This window comes from Macrotis lagotis, chromosome 2, assembly GCF_037893015.1.
Source record: "Macrotis lagotis isolate mMagLag1 chromosome 2, bilby.v1.9.chrom.fasta, whole genome shotgun sequence".
Lineage (NCBI taxonomy): Eukaryota > Metazoa > Chordata > Mammalia > Peramelemorphia > Peramelidae > Macrotis > Macrotis lagotis.
In genome coordinates, this window is record NC_133659.1 from 35,248,573 (window position 1) to 35,273,625 (window position 25,053).

General features: G+C 37.0%; 1 protein-coding gene across 10 annotated transcripts in view; it reads left to right on the forward strand.

The window, feature by feature from the left end:
* EVI5 (ecotropic viral integration site 5) overlaps nucleotides 1-25,053 on the forward strand; it is a 195,548-nt gene that overhangs the window by 39,377 nt on the left and 131,118 nt on the right. For 5 of the 10 annotated variants that reach the window (XR_012475537.1, XM_074221667.1, XM_074221673.1 and 2 more), the window contains exons 2-3: nucleotides 16,928-17,157; nucleotides 20,715-20,780. Coding sequence is in view for 9 of the 10 variants with exons in the window: in XM_074221667.1 (XP_074077768.1) it covers nucleotides 16,928-17,157; nucleotides 20,715-20,780 (296 nt within the window). In the remaining variant the exon portion in view is untranslated. Of the gene's footprint in view, nucleotides 1-2,741; nucleotides 2,910-16,927; nucleotides 17,158-20,714; nucleotides 20,781-23,176; nucleotides 24,998-25,053 lie in introns of those variants that run through there. The other 5 variants (XM_074221670.1, XM_074221669.1, XM_074221668.1 and 2 more) reach the window with 3 other exon arrangements.

A 25,053-nucleotide genomic window follows, 5' to 3' on the forward strand; every position in this document is an offset into this window, starting at 1 on the left:
ATGAAAAAGTGGCCTCATCTATGTCTTTCTGATTCACAGTCAGTAGACATTGATTACACCATGTGTCTGGCCCTCTGATAAACTCTGTAGATACAGAATCAGGACTCTGTAAACTCCATTTGAATGATTAAATCTCAACCCAGCCTGTTTTTTCTTCAATTCTGTGTGAAAAGTGTATAGTCTTCCCAAAAGGACCATACGCTTAAGTCTCCAAAAACTGTCAGACTCTCTCAATTTTGTCATTTATTAAAATTCTTTTTTTTTTTTTTTGGGTTTTTGCAAGGCAAATGGGGTTAAGTGGCTTGCCCAAGGCCACACAGCTAGGTAATTATTAAGTGTCTGAGACGGGATTTGAACCCAGGTACTCCTGACTCCAGGGCCGGTGCTTTATCCACTGTGCCACCTAGCTTGCCCCTATTTATTAAATTCTTGCTGAGCGTTGCTGTTGATTAATTTTATTTCATTGGAGCATATAATGCAAAATGTATCCATGCTTCATATCCAGAAAAATCCCCTGGATCTACTCTAGGGGTTACATAAGCAACTCCTTCTCCTGATTGGGATATTTCTTTTCTCCTTAGAGACTTTACAAGTGAACTTCCCACTCCTTCCCTTTCATTCCTTTCCTGTGAAATGAGGGGATTGACCTTCAAAGCTCCTCTCTCCATTCTAATGCCCATTCCTTGCCCATTGTTCCATTTTGCCTGTTTTTTATGTCTACAAATCATAAAAGGGTTGTGCTGTGTATCAGCCAACATTAATTAAATACCTACTATGAGCAAGGTAAGAATATAATTGACTTGGCAGTGGTTGATAAGTTGTCTTTTGTGTTGATGGAGTCAGATTAAGTGATTAATAAATGTTTTCTCATTCATTCACATTCAGGTATGTTTGGTACACAATGTTTTATGGACATTTCTAGGTGTCTTCTATGGGGGTAGTTCTTAATATTAAACAATGCAACCCTTTATCACCCCCTTTTGCTGAGTTGTATGACTTGATACAGATTTTTCAGTCTGAATCACTGAATCACTGTGTGGTTTGATAGAAAGTAGTGAGAAGGTATTAGTCAGCTTTTTCTTGCATGCTCTGTGAAGTCCTGGCTTGCCTGTGGGGTAGTTGCCACTGTTCACTTGTATTCAGCGAGGCAGTGAACTCACAAGTGGCAGAGACTTCTCTCACTTGTGTGTGCATTCGGTGTCGTTTGGTAAGGGACGTTATTGTTTCTAATGCTGTTGCTCAAGTGCTTTGTATTTCTCAGATGTGGTGCATAGCTTCAATTCTCACTGACACACATCTGATTGGTTTTTTTTTTTTATATCTGCTGGAGAGCCAGCTTTGCTATTTCCAAGATGACGCTTTAGCCCTTTTTGAGCAACCATGATCTCCATTTTGATTCTAAAGTAGGCAATCAGCCTAGGACTTGGCTCCCTCACTTGTACTAGAATATTAGCTGGATGGGGATCTTGCCACATATTATGTGAGGTTTCTATGATTTGGGGAGAGCAAAAAGACGATTCACTGGTTGCTAATACACTTTGTAATATTCAGATCAAGCTCTAGCTATAAGATCTGCTTTTACATGATGAAAAATCATTTCCTCCTGGATTTTGGATGAAGATAAGTCTGATAACCTGTATCGTAATGATACTGTATATCATGATTTAGTATACTAAAGGAGATACAAGGAAGTCTCTAATCCTTTTTGAAGTAACTTTTCTATACATCGGTCCTTATGAGTTCAAGCAGCTAAGAGAATTCTCTTCATCTTTAGGAAAACCCAATTGAACTTTGAGTTGTTGAAGTCAGAGGATAGAATGTCTTGCAAGAAGGCAACCTAAAATGTTTACAACACAAATTTTTTTTCTTGAGAAGCATTGTATTCTTTGCATATTGTTGGACATTTGAAAATGATTGATCTTATATTCACATTACAATTTAAGTATGCCAGAGACTGCCACTCAATTTTTTAAAGAAATAGCATGGCTTGGCACAGAGTTCAGTACTGAATGAATGTTTATTGACCGCCTAGCAGGAAAAAAACCCATTGCACTAAAAAACACTGGTGTTAAAGGAAAGAATTGATTTCAGGAAAGAAAAATATGACAGCTGGGTGGCAAAGGGGTTAGAATGCTGAACTGGGAGAGGCTGTGGGACCCCAGGCAGTCATGTGACCTTGGTCTGCCTCAGTGTCCTCCACTGTGAAATGAGAATCCTAATACTCTTATAATATAGGGGTGTTATGAGAATCAAGTGAGATTAATATTTGTAAAGCATGTAACACAATGTCACAAAGTAGGTGCTTAATATGTTTTTGCTCTTCTGGTTAATCAATTACTGTTGCAAGATGAAGAATTTTCTTACTTTTATTGAACATTAAACTTAATTTGAGAAAAAAATTTCAAGGTGATGAATCAAAATGTCTAAGATTTTAATTTTTCTGAGAAATAAATTTCCAAGAACCAGTGCACCTAAAATCAAAGAGGAGATATTTGTGGGTCTTCAAATAAGAGTAGTAATGAAAGACATAACATTCTGAAGAACAGTTGAATAAATTTGGAGGAGCTGCATGGAAATCATTTTTAAAAAGCAACTAAAAACTTTTTGGGAAACTGCAAAGCAAAAATTTAGCAAGAAATTGTCAATGATTTTCTCAAGGCCTTATAAAATAATGGGAGGTGACATGTCACTCAAGATCCATTTCTTGGACTCACATTTGGACTTCTTCCTGGAAACCCTAGGTCCTATCAGTGTTGAGCAGGGGGAATGCTTCCATCGAGAAATCTCCACAATGGAAAAGTGATGCCAGGCACATGGAGTCCAAACATGCTGGCTGATTCCTGTTGGACCCTGCAGAGGAATGAGCCACAGACAAAATAGGACAGAAATCATAAGTAGCTACATTTTAGGTGAGTTTTATTTAGTTAAAAAATAAAATAAAATAAAATATGAAACTGTGATTTCCCTGAAAATAGTGAATGACAGATCAATTCTTATCAGTTCTTATCTGTCTTATCAACAAAACAAACTATAAGGTTTTCAAATGTTTATGATTGACAGGAAAAAAACAAAACTTTGTTGTTGCTGTCCAGTAAAAAATAAGATTTTTTTTTCTGCATCTGACCCTTTTAGTTAGTCATTTAAACTTTAAAAAAGATTCCTTATAATATTTAACTTATGAATAGTTCTTTATACCTATAAATTCAGCAGGTAATTATTTTTTAAGCATGTGGTACCATATGCAAGGTACTGTGCCAAGATGCTAGGGAAGAAATGTGAATAAAGAATATATCTCCCTTAATAGCATTTATACAATTTAGGGGGCAGTGAAAAAGTCAGCTAAGAAGTTGAGAAAATCCTTGATATTGAATTAAAATTATACTTGGAAAAAAGGTCACTTCGCATACTTCTACTTTTAAAATGCATACCAACATTTCATAATAAACAATGGCAAAAAATTTCATTGGCAACTTTTTTGAAAAATGAAATTAAAAATGATGAAAAAATTGTTTATCTTATATTTGACAAAATTTAGGTTATAAGTGCACTTGTGCTAATTCTTAAGTTGGTTTAAGTATAAATGTATAGTAAAGGAAAAATATAAATGAAATAGTTGTTTGGGGGGACTTTTTAAGATAAAATTGTATAACAGCAGCATAAAATCTTTTATTTCATATTTGACTTTTACATAATGTTAATAAAAAACATCTTTGATATAGAAATATGTAAAGTTTTGCAGTTTTTCTTAGGGATTATCTCCTTTGATGTTGAAGTCATTTTCTTTTGAGGTGGAAACCGAGACCTTTCAAATCAATTTAAATTCATTAAACAGCTATTGTGATAGATACTGTGGCTACCAAGCTGTCCCTGCTCTCAAGGAGCCCTGTCTAATAGGTGAGACAGCATAGAAATAGCTTCATACTAATAAGATGGGGTGTGTGTGTGTGTGTGTGTGTGTGTGTGTGTGTGTGTGTACACATACATACTAAACTGGTGAGAGTGTCCAAGGGAAGGCACAAAGCTTCGGGAAAACCTGAGCCCTTAGGAGGCAGAGAAGGTCAGGGAGAGAAACTTCTGACTTGGGGGGCATTGAGTGGCAAAGGTCATTCAGAAGATGGACTGTTGTGTGGGAGGTAATCCACTGTCACTGGTTTGTACAGCATTTGGGAGGAGGAAAATGAAAAAAAGACTGGTAAGGAAGGAGGGACTGGGGAAAAAAGAATTTTAAAATCCAAACAGAGGGCCTCATAGTTGATTCTGGAGAGAGCAGTTGAGTTTATTCAGTAGGGGTATGATGTGATCAGAGCAGTGCTTTAGTGGAGAGAGACTAGAGACAAGGAGACCAACTAAGCCAGTGTGATAGAGGATAGATTCTAGTATTAAATGGGGTGGGGGTTGGTGGGGGGAGTGGCAAGAGGTGGGGAGAATCAGTTCTCTAGTGATTATTTTCATTTTGTGGTTTTTTTTAATATTTCTTAACTTTTTAAAAAATTCATTTATTTTCATCCATATGTACGTGTATATTTTTAAGTTACAAAATTTTCTTCCACTCTCACCAATCTCCTCCCCTCAGTGGCAAACAGGTTAGCATTCTACATACATATTGTTTTTTAGAAAGATTTTATTTATTTTGAGTTTTACAATTTTCCCCCATTCTTGCTTCCCTTCCCCCACCCCACACAGAAGGCATTCTGTTAGTCTTTACATTGGTTCCATGGTATACACTGATCTAAGTTGAATGTGATGAGAGAGAAATTATATCCTTAAGGAAGAAAAATAATGTATAAGAGATAGCAAAATTACACAATAAGATAATGGTGTTGTTTGTTTGTTTTTTTCTAAATTGAAGATAATAGTCTTTGGTCTTTGTTCAAACTCCACAATTCTTTCTCTGGATACAGATGGTGTTCTCCATTGCAGATAACCCCAAATTGTCCCTGGTTGTTGCACTGAAGGAATGAACAAGTTCATCTAGGTTAAGCATCACCCCTTTGTTGCTGTTAGGGTTGTACATACATATTTTGGATAAACATGCTTACATATTAGTTATTTTTGGTCTGAAGAATTAAGATTAAGGGATAGAGATATATAAGAGATGATTTAAAAAAAAAATTTTTTTTTAGGTTTTTTGCAAGGTAATGGGGTTAAATGGCTTGCCCAGGCCACAAAGTTAGGTAATTATAGAGATAATTTTTATAAAGTGTTCACCAGATTCTGAAGGGTTAGTTTTCCTTTGTTTTTTTTTTTTTTTTTTTTTTTTGCAAGGCAAATGGGGTTAAGTGGCTTGCCCAAGGCCACACAGCTACATAATTATTAAGTGTCTGAAACTGGGTTTGAACCCAGGTACTCCTGACTCCAGGGCTGGTGCTTTATCCACTGTGCCACCTAGCCGCCCCTAGTTTTTCTTTTTTGCTGTTGTTTTGTTTTTTCTTCCTCTGGATGGAGATAGCATTGGCTCTCTGAACTGCTGAGAGGTGTTGCTTCCATTAAAGTTGAACAACTCACATTGTTGTTTTTAATATGTACCTTGTTCTCTTGGTTCTGCTCCCTTTGCTCAGCATCAGATCCCATAAGTCATTCCATGCCTCTCTAAAGTTCAACCATTTTTGGATTCTTATAGAACAATAATATTCCATAGTATTCATGTACCAAAATTCTTTTAGCCATTCCCCAATTGATTGACGTTCCAAAATTTCCAACTCTTTGCCACTAAAAAAAAGAGTTGCTGTGAATATTTTCGAATGTGTAGAATTTCTCCCTTTTTTGTAATTTCTTCTGGATATAGACCTAGAATTGGATCTGGGTCAAAAGTAATGAACAGTTTTATTGCTCTTTGGACATAATTCCATTTTGCTCTCCAGAATGCTTGGATCCATTCACAACTCTACTAGCAATGCATCAATGTCCCAATCCTCCCACAACCTCTCCAACACTGGTCACTTTTCCTTTTTCTCATCTTGGCCAATTTGTTATATGGGAGGTGATACCTTATTGTTGTTTTAATTTGTATTTCTCTAATCAATAATGATTTGAAACATTTTTATATGATTATATCTAGCTTTAATTTCTTCATTTAAAAACTGTTTATTCATATCCTTTGACCATTTATCAATTGGGGAATGACTAGTTGTGAAGATTTTTTCCCAACTTTCTGCTTTCCTTCTAATTTTGGCAGTATTGGTTTTATTAGTCTAAAACTTTTTTAATTTAATATAGTCAAAATCACTTATTTTGCAATTTATAATGTACCCCAATTCTTGTTTGGTCATAAATTCATCACCTTTCCATAGATCTGATTTACCACCCTTTATGCCTAAATCCTATACCCATTTTGACCTTATTTTGGTATAGGATGTGAGATGTGGATCTATTCTAAATTTTTTGCCATACTAATTTCCAGTTTTCCCAACAATTTTTGTCAAATAGTGAGTTCTTATCCCAGAAGATGATGTCTTTGGGTTTGTCAAACAGATTGCTGTAGTCATTTACTGCGGTTTCCTTTGAACCCATCCTAATTCACTGATCCATTACTCTGTTTCTTATCCATCATCAGGCAGTATGACTGATGCTTTATAGTAAGTATAGTTTTGTATCTGGTAGAACTAGGCCACCTTCCTTTACAGTTTTTGTTTTATCATTTCCTTTGCTATTCTTGACCTTTTGTTGCTCCAGATGAATTTTGTTATGATTTTTTCTAGCTCGGTAAAGTAATTTGTCAGTTTCACTGGTATAGCACTGAATAAGTAATTTAATTTGGGTAGAATTGTCATTTTTATTATGTTAGCTTGACCTAATCATGAGCAATTGACATTTTCCCAATTATTTAGATCTGGCTTTATTTGAGTGAGAAGTGCTTTATGATTGTGTTCATAAAGTTTCTAGGTTTATCTTGGGAGGTAAGATTCCCATGTATTTAATGTTGTCTATAGTTACTTTAAATGGAATTTCTCTTTCTATCTCTTGCTCTTGGGCTTTGTTGTTCATATATAGAAAAGATGACGATTTATGTGAGTTTATTTTATATCCTGCTACTTTACTGAAATTATTAATTGTTTCAAGGAGTTTTTAGATGATTTTTCTTGAGTTCTCTAAGTATACCATCATATCATCTGCAAAGAGTGAAAGCGTTGCTTCCTCATTGCCAATTCTGATTCCTTCAATTTCTTTTTCTTTTCTTATTGTAACAGCTAGCATTTTTATTTTATTATTGTTTTGCAAGGCAATGGGGTTAAGTAACTTGCCCAAGGTCACACAGCTGGGTAACTATTAAGTGTCTGATGCTGGATTTGAACTCAGTTCCTCCTACCTCCAGGGGGAGCTCTGTATTCACTGCACCAACCTAGTTGCCCTGAATCTGTTTCTTATATATCTTGGAAATGAGAATTTTATTAGAGAAACTTAATGTAAAGGTTCTTTTTCTAATTTTCATTATTTTGAATTTGGGCAAAAACTTAATTTTAAGTAATCAAGATGATCTATTTTATATTCTGTGACCCTTAATATCCTTTGCTTAATCATGAACTCTTATTCATAACTCTGATAAGTGATGTCTTCCTTCTTTTTTCTAATTTGTTTATGAGGGGACCTTTCACATCTTGTCTGGAATCCATTTAAAACTTACCTCGTGAACTAAAAGATGTCAGACAATGTTCTAAACTTAATTTTTGTCATGCTACTACCTAGTTTCCCTAAAAGTTTTTTTTGTCATATAGTGAGTCTTTACTCCAGTAGTTGTGGTCTTTGTGCTTTTCAAACTTTAATTTCAGAAGATATCTCTGTTTCTTTTCTTATCCTGCTCCACCAAAAGAGGAAAGAAATCAGTCCAACATATCCCACCAAAACATCAACTCTCTCTGACTTTTTACAGTATGTGCCACCCATAGTCCCTCAGCCTTTTTGCAAAGAAGGGAAGTAAGTGCATTTTTCTAAAATCTTTTCTAGGGCCCAGGTTGACTACCATAATTACAAAACATTCAGATTTCTTTTTTGTTCTTTGCGTTTACATTATGGTGGTCACTGCATCTTTTTTTTTAGCTGGTTCTGCCTATTTCATTTGGATTGAGTTTATAAATCTTTCTCTACTTTGAATATTTCATATTTTTCTTCTTACGGGCACAGTATTCCATTGATCAGTGTTCATTATGTTTAGAGCACTCTTTGGCATGAATTTCATTCCATGGAAATTAGCATTTAGAGAACATGATAAACAATAACGAAAAGCACCAGATTGAGCTCGGAAAAGTGTAAGTCTTTGAATAAGCTCATGTATAATTTTAAAAGGAGCACAGATCCTTTGCATTTATTGCATTAGTACATATGAGTCTATTTGTATAATTTTCCTTGGATACCAGTTTCCCAAATTTTCTTTTTTATTTTGGAATCTTCCACCTACTCAGCACTTTTTTTTCCCCTTCACATCTGCTGCAGTTTTAATTCAAATTAGTTAACAACAATTTGAGATAGCTAGCCTTAATTAGATTTGTTGTTAATTGGATGGCAGGTGTGCATTTTAAAAGAAGCGGTATTAGTGAATTTAAATAGAACCTTTTGATTAAAGTAGTTTGGCATTAGAAGAAATTTGATGATACAGATTAAATCTGAACATATTAATATTTAATTTACATGAAAATTATTCTGTAGAATATATTTCCATTCTTATTGAAAAGTACTTTTCTTATGAAAATTTCATTTACTGAAGTAAAGAATCATGTATTTATTGTGGCATAGAAGTGACTCAGAGTCCTTCAAGACAATCCCAGGGAATGTAGGGCCTAGAAACTTTGAACACTAACTTAGGCTATTGGTACCTTATATTTCACATCCGTGCTTAATACGGTGAGCGGACATGCTTTTTGAAGAACTGAATTATTTCAGTTTTACATTCTTGCTATTGATGAAACCAGAAGACACTATCAATTTAGTAAAAAATGTGGTAAAGATGAAAAGTGGACCCCACAGATCAGAGCCATTTCCCAAAGAAGTTTAACTGATGTAAATCACTTTCTGTGACATCCTGATCAAAGAAACATGAAACTGCTCAGTCAGCAAATACTTTTTTTTTAAGTTTTTGCTAGGCAATGGGGTTAAGTGGCTTGCCCAAGGACACACAGCTAGGTAATTATTAAGTGTCTGAGGCTGGATTTGAATTCAGGTACTCCTGACTTCAGGGCCAGTGCTCTATCCACTGTACCACCTAGCTGCCCCTTCAGACAGCAAATACCTAAAAGGTGTGGTGGCAAGGGGGTCACCTGGCATAGAAATTTGTTTGCAAAATTTTGTGGAAGAGAATGGTGGAAGAAGATTATGAAGCATATTGCTTCATCAAAATTGAAAGCCCTTATCCTGAGGGCTTTTAATATTAAAAATGGAAAAGAAGACAAAAAGCAAATAAAAACAGAAGAGATCCATAAAGATTTTGTAAAGTCAAGGATGATTAAGCTACCACATTTGGATCTAGTGTCATAGCTACTGTGTTTTATGGAGATACCCTGTATCCCCATTGAGGGCATCTTTGATGAAGATTATGAAAAAGGCAAACAAGATTTTTGTAAACCATAGTCAGCAGTAGAACACATCTATAGAGTCATGCAACAGACTATAAGAGGTGCAGAGAATAAAAAAGAATCTCATGGTGTCAATTTAACTCTTAAGAAATGTTTGATTCAGCAGAGCAAATGCCTAAAAGGCTCTAACAAGATTTTCCTGTGCATGTTTTTTTTATCTCCTACAAAATTCCTTTAAGGTGGCAGCTGAAGGTACAGTCAGGATTGTTATTATGGAACTAGTATTGGAAGAGTCCTCTGGGACCATTTAGTTTGAACTCCTTATTAAAGGGCCAGAGTTCAAATGTCGATTCTACCAGGCAGTGTGTCAGCATTGGCAAATCACTTTAAAAAAAATGCTTTTTTAGACTCAGTTTCCTCATCAATAAAATGAGGAAATTGGATTTCATCACCTCCTTGGTACTCTAATATATATCTTAGGTAACAACTCTGATCTTCAATTAGTGTGAAGTCAGGAACAAAATAGGGAGATATGGTTGTCAAAAAGGTTTGCCAAAGGTGGCAGCTAGGTAGAGCCTGAAGTCAGAGGACAAGTGTGAAGATCCAGCCTCAGACATCACTGAACTGCCACCTGCCTCAGTTTCCTCAACTGTGAAACATGGATAATAGCAACACTGATTTCCCAGAGTTGTTGTCAGGGTCAAATGAAATAGATTGTAAGGTGCTTCAATACAGTGATGGGCAACAAAGGAAGCACAATATAAATATGAGTTTATTTTCTCATGGGGAGATTTAGTGCAAATTCCAGGTGCAAGTGGAATTTCCTCTACTTGATAAGTTTATCATAGAATGTGCAGACCCGGATGTTGCTTAAATGAGATCCGTAATCACTTCCACAGGAGAAAAAATGTAAAGATGACATCAGAAAAATATATGACCAGAAAAAAAAGATGGACTCTTCATCTTGTTAGACCTATAGACAACTTATATATATTTCATTAATATCTACACGGTGTCAAATATAGAGGAAGATTGCTAGTGCAGTGGGTGGGCTCACCAGGCTTCATGTCCTCTTTATGGAAAATAACAAAAGTGACTGGATGGCTTCTTTTCTGCCTTGTTGAAGAGAAGACATAAATAAATATCAAATTCTTACTATGTTACTTTCCTCTCTTTAAACCAGCCATACCTTACATCCCAAGGCCAGCTTGCTTTCCAAAGTAAAAGTTGACTAATGTCAATCAAGCTCATGTTGTTAATGAATTATTGAGAAAAAGCTATAGGAACTTCTCAGGATTTCAGTAGTTTGAATAAAAATGGTAAAGACTTCCCTTGATATGAAGTCTTGTACTAGGATGTGTATTGATCTTTCTATCGTGTTGTATTATGTAAGTTAAATAAACCAATGTGATATAATTTTTAAAAAAATATGAATGAAGTTGATGAGTAACTCTGGCCATTGGATTTAAGAAAAAAAATTCCATAAAATAGAATTCTTTTCAAAAAGTTTATTCTAAAAATGTTATTTCAAATGACCTTTCTCTTTTAAAAAGGTGCCTTGTCATGTTTAGTTCTCCATCCTTACAGCTAACACTTTAGGATAGGTCATCTGGCTCCTGTTTAGAATTTTTTTTTTTGCAAGGCAGTGGGGTTAAATGGCTTGCCCAAGGCCACCCAGCTAGGTAATTATTAAGTGTCTGAGGCTGGATTTGAACTCAGGTACTCCTGACTCCAGGGCCGGTGCTCTATCCACTGCGCCACGTAGCCACCCCTCATGTTTAGGATTTGAGAAGAGATACTCATTTTTCTTCACTAGGCATCCTGTTCCCGTTATTTATCCTTATCATAATTGCCAAATTTGTCTTTTTCTTCATTTTAGTTTGATGATGTTCTACTCTTAAGTATTTTTCTTTTGACATAGGTAAACATTAGAATCTATGTCAGTAATTTATGCAAGTCACTTAATGCCTTCAATTTTCTTATTTGTAAAATGGAAGGGGTTGAATTAAATGTCCCAGGAAGTCCTTTCTGGTTCTAAAAGTCTAATTCTTTTTTATTTTGGATCCTGGTATTTTTATCACTTCCAGTTTATTGATCAGTTATAAGAAGCCACATTAGTCAAATGCACTGATAATAAGGCTTGTTCTCTTCTTCCTTGAAATCAGTTTTTATCCCAGTGATGTGATAATGGGGGCTTGAGATGTGATAGAGTGATATTTTATGAGCTTTGTTGATACTTATGTTCCCTGTCCACCATGGAACAGGGCATAATTAGACATTTAGCATTGGAAGAAATAGCTGAGGTCATCTAATTTCACCCCTTCATTTTCAAGATGAATGACTAGCTTGAGGTAGTAAGTGACAGAATTGAGATAGAATCCACTTCCTTTATCTTCAAATTCCATGGTCATTCCATTTTATTATGCTGTTGATATGAGTAAACATTAAAGTTTATATGTGGGTAATCTTTTTTTTTTTTTTTTTTTAGTTTTTGCAAGGCAATGAGGTTAAGTGGCTTGCCCAAGGCCACACAGCTAGGTAATTATTGTGTCTGAGGCCGGATTTGAACTCAGGTGCTCCTGACTCCAGGGCCAGTGCTCTATCCACCGCACCACCTAGCCGCCCCCATGGCTCAAACTCTTTAAGAAAGCTACCTCATCTTCCTCCCCCTCCCTTTCTCCTCTCTCTTACCCCTCCCCCTGTCCTTACCCCTCCCCCTCCTTTGTCTTCCCTTCCTATCTCTCTTTCCTTCCCTCTCTCTCCCTTTCCCTTTCCATCCACTTCCCCTCCCACCCCCACAGGGGAATTGGAGGGCTTTCTCATGGTTGCCCTAGTTGTCTAGTATCTAGTCCTTATTTCTTTGTATGTTCAAGGATCAAAGTCTGAGGAAGTGATTCATGGTAATCAAGCTCACAATACCAACTGATATAATAGCATCCCAATTTATCATTTACTCAGTATTTGAACTATCTGCCCAGCCCCTACAACCATCATTGAGAGGAGAAATCATTATGGAGAAGGGACCCACTGTCCTCATCACCACCAAAAACAACTGCTAACTGCTAACAACTGTCAGATAGGCACAGGAGCCCCAGACATGGCAGCACCCCCAGACTCCCAGGCCAGCTAGTATCCATGGGACCATCTCCTGTGGGTAAGGAGTCAGTCATCCTCACCAACTGCCAACCAACTGTCACCCCCAAGGCAGATGGGTCAGCCTGGCTGAAGGAGCTGGGCACCCAAGGAGGCAGCATGGGCCAGGTAGGTCAGGCCCACTCCACCTTGACCCCCATCTACCCTCAGGTCCTAAGAGCCTTGAGAGTACCTTGCTTCCTATCCAGGTCCTGCATCTGTACCCTGGGGGAGAGACCACCTGATGGCCTGCAGCCCAGGGCCTAGAGATCCAGAAAGGAAAGTCCTTGGCCTTGTCAAGTGATTCATCATCAGAAACTGATATTTTATCAATGGAAACAACACTAAGAAGAAACTGGATCATCCTCTTTCTCACTTTACCCTAAGGACCTGAACACCTTTCTGTCTGACATGCAGCTGAACCCACCCTCCCTAGGGCTTCTCTCCCATTAGATGGATCTTCTGCAGGGCAGGGACCAATTTTAGCATTTGTGTTTGTAGTCCTGTGCCTAGCACAATGCTGAGCACATAAGTGGTCCTTAATACATGTGGTGGACTTGTCTGAGGGAAAAGGACCAAGTGTTGATGTGCTTCTAGGTCTGCCAGGAATGTGATCCTTGGAAAGTTGAAGTTGAACTGGAACTACTCCTTATCCCTCCCCAAGTGTGAGGGAACCCTGGGGGAGAAGCTAGTGCTGGAAATGCCTTCCAGGACTCAGGGTCTCTATGGGAATACCCAGTCACCACAGCCATAGTCCTGTCTGGGGTGGGGGTGGGGGGTGGGTTTAGGTATTTGTGAATGTAGATATTTGTTTTTTAATGAATCAAATGCCTTCCCACTTTTCTTCCCCCTTTTTAAACAGCTTAAGTTTGCCTACATTTGAATTCCTAGTTTCATACTTAAATGATAATGATTGCTATTACATTGTTTTTTTGTATGGCTAAAAAAATGACCTTTTATACAATTTGCTTAACATTTATTTTATGTACTATCACTCTGAGTTAGATAGACTTCTTGGCATGGACAGCTGCCACGACAAATGTCTTCCTGCCATCATTGTGAAAATTGAAGGAGGAATGCGTAAAGGAAGTTAGGAATAGGGAGAGGGTTTGGAGGAAAAACCAGCCACTTGAGTCATTCTTCTTACCCTTCTGAGATGTTAAGGGTTAAAATGCCACTTTCTTTTTTTATTTTTATTTTTTGTTGTTGCATGGCAGTAGGATTAAGTGGCTTGCCCAAGGTCACATGGCTAGGTAATTATTAAGTGTCTGAGGTCACATTTGAACTAAGGTCCTCCTGACTCCTCTCAATCCATTGTACCACCTATCTGCTCCCTAAGATGTCTTCTTAATGAAAGCAGCTAAATATTCTATATTCACTTAGGAAGCTATAATATAAAGAAAGATTGTTCTTGATTTCATTTGTTCCTTATGTAGGTTAAATCCCATTTTAACAAAATTGCAGGGACATAGAATTGCATCTAAGTGTCCAAACTAAGGTTCAGTGGAAGTCACTTGCTTTTTTGTAAAAGGTACTTTATATTAAAGGGGTGTGCTGGATTGTTATTTGTTTGTTTACATAAAGCACTTGAAATATGTTCAGAAATTTGAATGACCCAGTGACTACATTTGGAATCGTGGGATGAGCAAATCTACCCATTGGAGCTTCTTTCCATAATTGATACAAGCTTACTAATTGCTGTTTACTAGCCAATTCACACATCCCATGATGTCAACAACAAGCAACCATGCTTGTCCTTTGAGTTCTTTCTTCTTCCTCTCAAGGTCCAGTAAGCAAGGCACTGTACTCTATTACTATTTTTTGGTACAACTTGCATTTATTTATTTTTATTTATTTTTAAAGTTTTTGCAAGGCAAATGGGCTTAAGTGGCTTGTCCAAGGCCGCGCAGGTAGGTAATTATTAAGTGTCTGAGACCAGACTGGAACCCAGGTCCTCCTGACTCCAGGGCCAGTGCTCTATCCACTTCGCCACCTAGCTGCCCCTGCATTTATTTTCCATCCATCCATCCATCCATCCATCCATCCATCCATCCATCCATCCATTTAATCTCTATAGGAAATCTTTGGCTATTCCACAGGTGTAGGTGATGTTTCCTCTTTGCCTCTGACCCTGGGAGTCTCACAGACCTCAGACACACACATCTTTCCATGTTCAAGGCTTTCTGTATGTCATCCCAATCTAACTTTTCCCTTGTTTTGTAAATATAGGAATTTTTCCTTTAAACTTTTGCTTTCCTCCCAGATCTACTTTAAGGATTCTTATCTATAAGGGAGTTTAATTTGGGGGCTAGATAACACTGCTCCTGGCACATTTAATCAATGGTAGTTAACATTTAGCAGTAAAAGAAAGGCTTGAGCAGAGTGCTAGATATTGTGTATTTGGAAACCAATTGCCATACGGTTGTGCTGTATAGGAAGGAATGTGCAGCCTCGGTGCCTGACAGCTTCCATCACAAACCACTACTAGCGGACCTTTCTCATTTGCCTCAACTGCTGGTGCCTTCCCCTCTAGGCTTACCTCCCTTTACTCACTGTGTGGCCTCCGTGGGTCTATTTATTTACAGTTGTTTCCCTCATTAGAAACTTTCCCCCTGCTCTTCATAAATCAGTCAGTAAATATTAAATATCTACTAGGTACACTGTGCTAGGGATGCAGAACAGTTCCTGAAGGCTCTGCCAATGGGACACATTAAATAAATATTGACTGATTCATTGTTTTTACCTAAGTCTGAGGTTTTGGGGTGGGAAGAGGAATGGAGAGTGCTGATGTTTTGCAGGATGTTGCAGTTGGGTACATTGGCTGTTAGCAGTCTAAAGAAAGCTGATAGGTAATTTAGTAGTTGCCCTGAATATTTCCAGGAACATCTTTAATGTCTTAAAGCTACCCAGGCACTTCAGTTCATGTTGACTTATAAGTGTGTCTGTTTGGGGGTTGAGGGGGGTCTGTGATTTTCCAGCTTTACCTCAGTTTATAAAGTTGTCCAAACTTCTCATGGGGATAAGGGGGTATGCATACCCATGAGTGCATCTGTGTGTCTTTTCTATAATATACAAAGGTACCAAAAAGAACATCTTTTGTTAATTGATTACAAATGGACACCAACCTGTGAATCCTTACTTGATATGCAAGCTTTCCTACTCAGCAGAATTTTGTTTATACATAGGAATAATTCAAGATGAATGGGCTCCATACTCTAGAACTTAGACATAGAATTTTGAAATTCTGGAAGGGACGTCTAAGATAATCTGGTCCACCAGTCTACCTAATGTCACAGTCCCTTTTTGTAAATTCTCTGAAAGAGATTCCTTCACAGGTGATCCAGTTCACTTCTGGACAGTTTTACTTCTTAGGAAATCCTTTCTCATGGGACACTAATGAATTCTGATAGAGCAGCTGGGAACTATGCTCATAGGGCTGTAAAACTGTGTAGATACCCTTTGATCCAGCAATACCATTACTAGGTGTGTATCCCAAAGAGATCATGAAAAAGGGAAAAGGACATGTACAAAATATTTATAGCAGCTTTTTTTTTTAGGTTTTTTGCATGGCAACCCGCTAGGTAATTATTAAGTGTCTGAGACCGGATTTGAATCCAGTACTCCTGACTCCAGGGCTGGTGCTTTATCCACTGTGCTACCTTAGCTGCCCCTGCAGCTCTTTTTTTTTTTGATGGCAAAGAATTTAAAATTCAAGGGATGCCCATCTCTTGGGGAATGGCTAAACAAGTTGTGGTAAATGTATAGAAAAGACTGGAAAAACTTACATGTACTGATGCTGAAGGAAGTGAGCAGAACCAGGAGAACATTGTGTAGAGTAGTAGCTATTGTGGGATAATCAACTATGTTAGACCTAACTACTCTCAACACTATAGTGGTCAAAGATGATTCTAAAAGAAAATGCTATTCGCATCTAGAGAAAGAATCATGGAGCCTGAATATAGATCAAAGCATAATTTAAATATTTGTTTTTCTGACTATATACAATGATAGTTTTCACCATTTTCTTGCAAGGTTTTAAGTTTTGCATTTTTCTTTCCCCCTGCCTCCATTCTCGCCTTCCCCTGACAGAAAGCAATCTGATATAGAGAGCTAGGTGTTTAAAAGGATCTATCAAGACATCATTCTACCTCTGTTATGTCTTTTAATAAAGTTCCTATATTCAATAATGGAATAGGAAAAATTCTCAGAGATATTATGTTCTTGTAAAATACAGTAGAATGTGAATTTTTGTGGAAGTTACATGTGTATGTATGTATATGTTTGATCAACAGGTGGCGACAGACAGGGTTACAGGAAAGCTGAGTTCTACTCTCACATGGGTGAAGAACACAGTCTCGCACACAGTCAGTCAAATGGCCAGCCAGGTGGCAAGTCCATCTACTTCTTTACATACTACATCCTCCTCGACCACGTTGTCCACACCAGCTGTTTCACCATCTTCCCCATCACAACTGAGTCCAGATGATTTAGAGCTCCTGGCTAAACTGGAAGAACAGAACAGGTGAGTGGGATTGGTTAGTTTTTTAATATCTTTGAAGGGGCAAGAAATCCTGATAGGCCTCTTGTTTAATAGTAGAATATGAGGTTCATCAGAAAGGGCTTATTAACAGTGTTTTAAGACCTCTCAAGTGGAAACAGTAATTAGCTGAAATCTTTTTTTAATCGATGAAAATAAAAAAATTTTATTTTTTTGTTTTTATTTTTTATGTGAAAGATTTTATTTATTTTGAATTTTACATTTTTTCCCCCTAATTTTGCTCCCCCCCCCACAGAAGGCAGTCTGTTAGTCTTTATATTGTTTCCATGCTATGCATTGATCTAAATTGAATGTGTTGAGAGAGAAATCATATCCTTAAGAAGAAAAAAATAATAATATAAGAGATAGCAAGATTACATATAATGAGGTTTGGTTTTTTTTTTTAAATTAAAGGTAATAGTCTTTGTTTGAACTCCACAACTCTTTCTCTGGATACAAATGGTATTCTCCATTGTAGATACCCCAAATTGTGCCTTGATTGTTGCACTGATGGAATGAGCAAGTCCATTAAGATTGATCATCACCCCCATCTTGCTGTTAGGGTGTACAATGTTCTTCTGGTTCTGCTCATTTTGCTCAGCATCAGTTCATGCAAATCCCTCCAGGCTTCCCTTAATTCCAATCCCTCCTGGTTTCTTTTTTTTCAGTGATAAAGTTTTTATTCAGGCAATGAAACATGAAAAAAATATATTAGTACTGATAATAATTTCATTTGTGTAAGTGTAACTCTTACAAATATTTACCTGACATATAAAAAGGGAAATTATTATACATATAAAATTTATGTAGATGATCATTAATATACAGTGTAATCCTGGTAGGCGTCAAGCAGCTTTCCCTCCTCCCTATGGGAGGGCAGGTAATCAATCACTCACTATATGGCAGTCACAGGGGCACAGTGAAAGCAGGTGTGCGATTAGGATGGTCACTTATTGGCACATGTTACTATATATGGAAATCTATTGGCAATGTACTTGTGCTGACAGCAACACTGAGGAACATCCTGGCACTGTGGAGAATTAAAAGGGGCATCTGTATTCTACCACAAGGAAGAGAAGACTCCAGGTTAGATTTAGTTAAGACTTGGGGTTTGGCTTAGAGTTCCAGTTGATATGTCTGCAAGACCATTTGAATTATCAAGTAAACACATAATATTACAGTTATCAATCTGGGAGCGCCAGGAGGGCAGGAACTATCTGAACTTTGGATCTTCCCCAGAACCAACACAGGTTTAGCATGTCTAAACATTTGTCTAACTGATTTAACATTCTGACTGGCAGAGAACTTCTTTAGAAGGGATTTTAGATACCACTTCAGGCAGAGTTCTATAAATAAAGAACAATTCAAAATCTAAGGATGGCTTTGCTACATGCCTGACCTCCATCAATGTTTAGATTATTGAATGCTAAAATCATGCTTTATCATCCATAGGATAACCATAGTATAGCTAATAAAACTGTCTTGCTTTTTTAAGTCTAACTGCAGGCTAATAAGGCAAAAGAAAAAAAAAGAAAAGAATTGCTTCTGGATGACAAGCTATGAAAAGGAGATTGTTAAGACACTATTACTGGCAAGAGAGTGCTCCCCCACCACTCAAAGGTGTTTTGTCAACTCTAGAACAGAATTTCTCAAGGTATTCCCTGCAGAAGTGATGGGATTCAAGGGAGGTGATTTACCAAAAACTAAAAATGTAACCTGTGCTGGAGGACCAGCATGGCAGCAACCTGCCTTTGCCATTCAGCCGGTACAGGGAATGAAGACTAATCAGAATCAAGCCCATGATGTAAAAAGTGTTTCTCTGTTAGTGTAGATTCTACCATGTGTGTGATTATTAGTCTGCCTCATTAGAGGATTCGAGGATTCTGTTAGGTTGGGTCAAAGCTTGTAATTCTGCGATTATTTACTTGTATTCAATGAAGCTTCAGACCCTCTTATGAATCTTTCTAATCCTGCTAAAGGACCCATAGCACAAACCTTTTAACTCTCCTTGTAATTACCTGAGATGGATAATGTTTGAACCATAAAACATCCATAAAATTGTCACACTTCGAGAAAGGCAATGAAAACTTTCTTAATACTGTGAAGGCAAGAGTTTCTGCAGAAAAGCTTAAAATTTCATTTTTAATTAAAGCAAAAAAAAAAACCAAAGAGGCGAGAAATGTAAATGTGTGGCATAAGCCTGGGCAAGACCATGGGCTCAAGAGGAGAGCTACCTCCAGAAACCAGGTCATTGCAACCTGCATTTGTCTTAAGGACTTTTGTGTTCCCTGAACTGCAATGAAAATAGAGAGGAAATAAGATTTAGAAAATGGTAAATAGCAAAAAGGTGCCTTCTGGTTTCTAATAGCACAATAGTGTTCCATCACATATGTATACCACAGTTTATTAAGCCATTCCCTAATTGAAGGAAATTCACTTAGTTTCTAATTTTTTTGCCACAACACTGGGCTGCTATGAATATTTTTGTACAAATCATGTTTTTACCCTTTTTCATAATTTCTTCAGACTATATACCTAGTAGTGGTATTGCTGGAACAAAGGGTATGCACATGAAATGTCTTTTTTAACATATACATAAAGACAATTACTATATGTTGATTGTAGTCTCTCTCCTTATTCTTATTATTAAAGCTATTTATGTTTGCCTAAAATTTATATGAGAATCATTATCTTGCTCTAGAAATGTATATAAATTTAGAAGATTTATATAATACTTTAGAGTTTAGTGCATTTTTTTTTTAAAAATACAGTATTTTCTTCTATTATGTCTTTGAATTGAGTAAATGGGTTTAGTTAAACCCATGAGTTAGAATTCTTGGACAGTGTCCTCCAAAACTAGCTAAAGGTTCCAAAATTTAATTTGAACTGACTTAGAGATAGGAGAAAGAGGTATTTACCATTTTATGCAAGAAAGAGACATTGTCTTTTCCTCTTCTGCAAGAATGGAATAGAACCAGACATGTCTGTTAGTTTTAGAATTTTCATTTGTATAGGTAAAACCAGTTATTTAGTCTGGGAGTCATGTGTGGGTTCTTCACGTCCTACCTGTACATCTCTTTGTATTGCCAGTCAGGACTTTTGGAGTCAGTTGCTACCCAGATTATCAGCTCCAAGTGGGAAGAGAAGAGGGAACCATTCCCGTCTTTGCCCAGTGCAGTTCTTTTCAATGATCGATACTTAATACCATTGTGCCACAAAAATATATAATACTAAAGTTTAACAAGCAATACTCATTTATTTGGTTTCAAAATTACTTTACATTAAATGGAAGGTATGTGCAAAGGGATAAATTTTTTAAAATTCAGAAAAACATGTTTCTCTTTAAATTATAATGCGATCTTAGTGTCATTGGACTGAATTTTAGATAAATTTATTCATTCTTATTGCCCTTACTAACTCTTCCAATAATGACTACTGAGAGTACCTTCTAAAATTTGGGGGTACTGTTAGATCTAGTTTGCGATTTCCAAAAGCAATCACATTCATTTCCATTGTCCTTCCTATTTCTCTGTATTTGGCAGTGTTTCTGGGAATAGAATTTCCACAATACATTTTCCTTATTCTCCTACCTGCCTGTCAAAATTAAAGTAAGTTTTCTTTATTATTCTTTCCTGCTTATTTCCTATATCATATATATATTGTGAAATCATGACTGTTTTGGAGGTAGATTATTAGATTCTTGACCACTTTGGATTATGGATATTTTACTGAGCACAGCTGTTCTATTGAGGGTTGGGATATCATTGATTTCATCTAACTCTTAGTGAGAAAACTCTTGCATCTGTGTAGATTGATTGGTCATTGTCGTGATGTTTCTAGTCACAGAGAGATTAAGGGTTTGCTCAGACCATCATGGATCAGAAGTAGACCTTGAACCCATGTTTCCCCAATTCAATAGCTAGTTTTCTATCCCCATACCGTGTGGACTCTATACATACATCTATCTATACATACATGTATAGAATAGGAGAAATTTTCTCATTCATAGAGGAACAGTTTTTAAAAGTAAATAGACAAATAATATATTGGCAAAAGTAGTTTTAGTAAGTAAATTAATTGGTGATAGTCCTCTCTAGTATATAGGGTTTTTTTTAACTTAATTTTCACCAGATTTGTCAACTTGGTGGTATAGTTCCTTTAAAGAATCTGTCCTCTGATTTTTAAACCATGCCCTCAATTGTGCTTTATATGAAAATATAAAACTCTAGAAAAGTTAGATAAATGTGGAATTTTAGAGAAAAAAGGATGTCTCCTTCAGTCCTAGCTTAATATACAGGCATAGAGAATGTATTCTCTCCCTGACAGAATTGGCAAGAATACCAGCTAGTGGAAATCTGACAAGAGAAACCTGACAATGATTTTCTGGTGAAAGCAAGAAGGTATTTGCTTTGGCTCTGTGTTATTTGACAAGGAAAATTGCTGATTGTACTATAGAATGTGTACATAGGAACTTTTCAAAGATTTTACTTTTCTGTGTTGTAGATTTTCCAAAAGTTTCTTTTTAAAATTTATAGAAGATAAAGTAGTTTATAAAAAGGAAAATCGAAAGATAAGGCACACCTCACATAATATTGCTTCCCCTAGCATTTTGCAATAAAAATTATTAATGTGTTATTATTAAATTCCATTTTAATGTGGGGCTTGGTTTGGTTTTAAATAGAAAGCAGTGATCATAGCTAACACTTGAACACCAGCAGTTTCAATATTCCTATGAAAGCAAACCCCAATTAAAATTTTTTTCTTTTATTTTTATATCTAAATTTCCCTCTGTATCTCTTCACCTGCATCTTCCTATAGAGCCATCCCATATAGCAAAGTTTAGTGAACTCTGAGCTTGTTAGACTTTTCTTACTTCTCTGTAGTCACATTAACTCTCTCTCTCTCTCTCTCTCTCTCTCTCTCTCTCTCTCTCTCTCTCTCTCACACACACACACACACACACACACACACACACACACACACACAGAGTAATTCTAATCCATCATATACCACAGTTTGTTTAGCTATTCCCTAATCAAGGAAACCCATCTTTTAAGCATAAACATTTTGCCAGCATTATTATATGGCACACCACTGCCTCCCAAGAACTTAAGATGAAAATCTCAGAGAAGGCACTGTAATGTTGAATTTGAGTAGACTGCAACATATGACCAATGAGGAACTATAGAGAACAAAAGGAATAAATATGGGCTGGCCATGTGGCAAGAATAGAGAGTAACCAATGAATGACCATATTTTTCCATAATGTGTCTTCTCATAATGTGAGTTGAAAATGAGAAAGAAGTCTTATCAAATTGAATGTAAAGTCCTTTGGCAGACTTGGGAGGGAAGATAGTTGATGGGCATGGATGTATACTAATCTGTCTTTGAGGAGAGAAAAAGAGTGTGAGAGAGAGAGAGAGAGAGAGAGAGAGAGAGAGAGAGAGAGTGTGTGTGTGTGTGTGTGTGTGTGAGAGAGAGAGAGAGAGAGAGAGAGAGAGAGAGAGAGAGAGAGAATAAAGATGAATATGAATATATGACTGTGCGAGGAATGATAGACAAGCAATGTCCTGGTCTGAGGGGTTGGGATCAGTGGTGCATGTATAGAGTTGACTTGGCAAGGAGAAAGGCTACTTCTACCAGAAACTGAAGTTTGTTACTTTTTGACCTTCATTCCCGAAGAAGACCATGACATCAGGGAGTTGATACCATGACTTGCCAGTGAATCAGATTTAAGTGAGGGAGAGCGCTATGCAAAGCCACCAGTATCACTTCCTCCTCTGGAACCATCTGAGTCTAGTGGCAAGCTATAGATCAGGATGACTGGAGATGACTCCGGATGCAGAAGGCAGGAATAATGGGAGATGATGTCACACTGTTAGATAGGAACTAGAATGTCAGATGAGGAAGAGGGAAGAGAGCACTTAACAAATGACCTCTGTCTTTTCAGGGAAGCTTGAAGGGTATAGCAGAAAGAGAAGAAAAACAGGTACTGTGGGAATCCAGAGCAGGGAAGACTTTGAAATAGCCATTGTGGAGGGTTAGACAGAGATTCCGTTATGGAGACATAAAAGCACTGCCTTGCAACAATGTGGACACAGTCGAGATTAGATACCACCTTATCCAATGGACACAGCTTGGCTGGATGACTTCTTTGATCTCTGTTCAGCAGTATGCCAATAGGCATAGAGTAGGAAGGATCCAAGGTTGGGGTTGGCAAGGTTTGAGAGGCAGTAGAATAAAGTAACAAAGTATTTGAAAGTAGAGGATAGTGTCTAATTGAACTGGTCCATTAAGGGGTTGAAATTGGGAAGGGAAGATGCCAGAACAGAGGTGAGAACCTAAGGGAAGTACAGAAAGGCCATGATGAGGTTGAAGAATAGGTTTGGAAGAGTAGAGCCAAGGGAGAGAACGATTGTTGGCAAATAAAGGAATTTCAGAATTCTTGATCTAGAGAGCATGATAGGAGGATCAAGGTATGCCTACTTCTGTGTGTAGCTGAGAATTGCAGATTTGGAGCCAGAAAACAATCTTCAGAGACTGTTGAATTCAGACCTGATATTTTTACCAGGAAATTGAGGCAAAGAGAAGTTAAGTGAGCTGTCTTCTGTCATTCTAGCAGTAAGTATTTGCACATTGCCTCAGGGATATATAATGGGAGTGAGATGTGAGAAGATTAGAATGGGGGTCATGAAAGTTGAATGAATTCAAGAACTGGGAGGTAATGATATATTAAAGGTTAAAACAACATATATGATGAAGTTCCCTAGTGTGAGGGCAGAATTGGGGTAGATATGGAAACTATGAACTAGGTACTGAACTCATTGAGAAATTTGGGAGAGTATCCTCAGTGTTAGTAAGGAATGACTGCCAGAATATGAATTGGATGATAAATTTGGATAACATGAACCTCAGAATAAGAGTGATGGTGCAAGAGATAGATAGTAGTGATACTGGAGAGCAAACTCAATTGATTCCACTTACGAGACCAGCAAATTGAGGGATGCAAGAGAAAGTGCTCCCAATAGTGTCTTGCTGAGGGCCAAAAAATAAAACTAGCATAAAGGGGTAAGGTTTAAAATGAAGGGCAAGCTTGTTAATTATAATCTGAGGACATAGTGGAAAGAGTGGGTTAGAATAGAATGCCTCACCTAATTGTGTGACTCCTAGTGGTCTCATGCAAGATACACAGACCGTCAGTGAGGAGTAAAGTCTAGAATTACTTATCCATTATTTTAGAAAATAGAAACCTGAGACTTAGAGGCATTAACCTGTCAAGTTCATACTGATAGGTAGTAGTAGAGCTGGAATGCAATCCTAGGTCTTTTTACTGAAAATCAAGTGCTCTTTCCATTCTGTTCCACTGTCTCTCAAATTTCTGAACTTCCTTTTGTTTTAGAATAATAGTGATCAAATCTCTGTGTCCTGGAAGTGGTTCCCTCTATTTCTTTTAAAGTGCCAGATTTATTTTTATGTTGAAAATGTGAAAGCACAGGCAATGGCTTGTCTATATTCATAGTATACTGTCCCAGTAAAATTTAGCAAATCAATACTTTAAAATTTTCAAATACTTTAAGGCAATCAGTTCTTTGTCTTTAGTAATTTTATTACAGAGATAATCAAAATTTGAGAATTTACCATGCAAACCCCCCCTATATTCTGCTGAGGAATGGTTTAGTTCAGAGTGCCAAAGATCTGTTTGAGAGTAAATAATCAGTAGAGTTGAAAGTAGATGAAAGTGGAATGGTGACTTTTTTTTTCCTTATTCAGTGTGGGTTTCTCTTTCTTGAAAATACTTATTATTAGGAGTTATGAATTTGAACAGGTAAGTTTCAGATTTAATAGTGCTATATAATTGAGGAACTGTAACAAATTAAATCT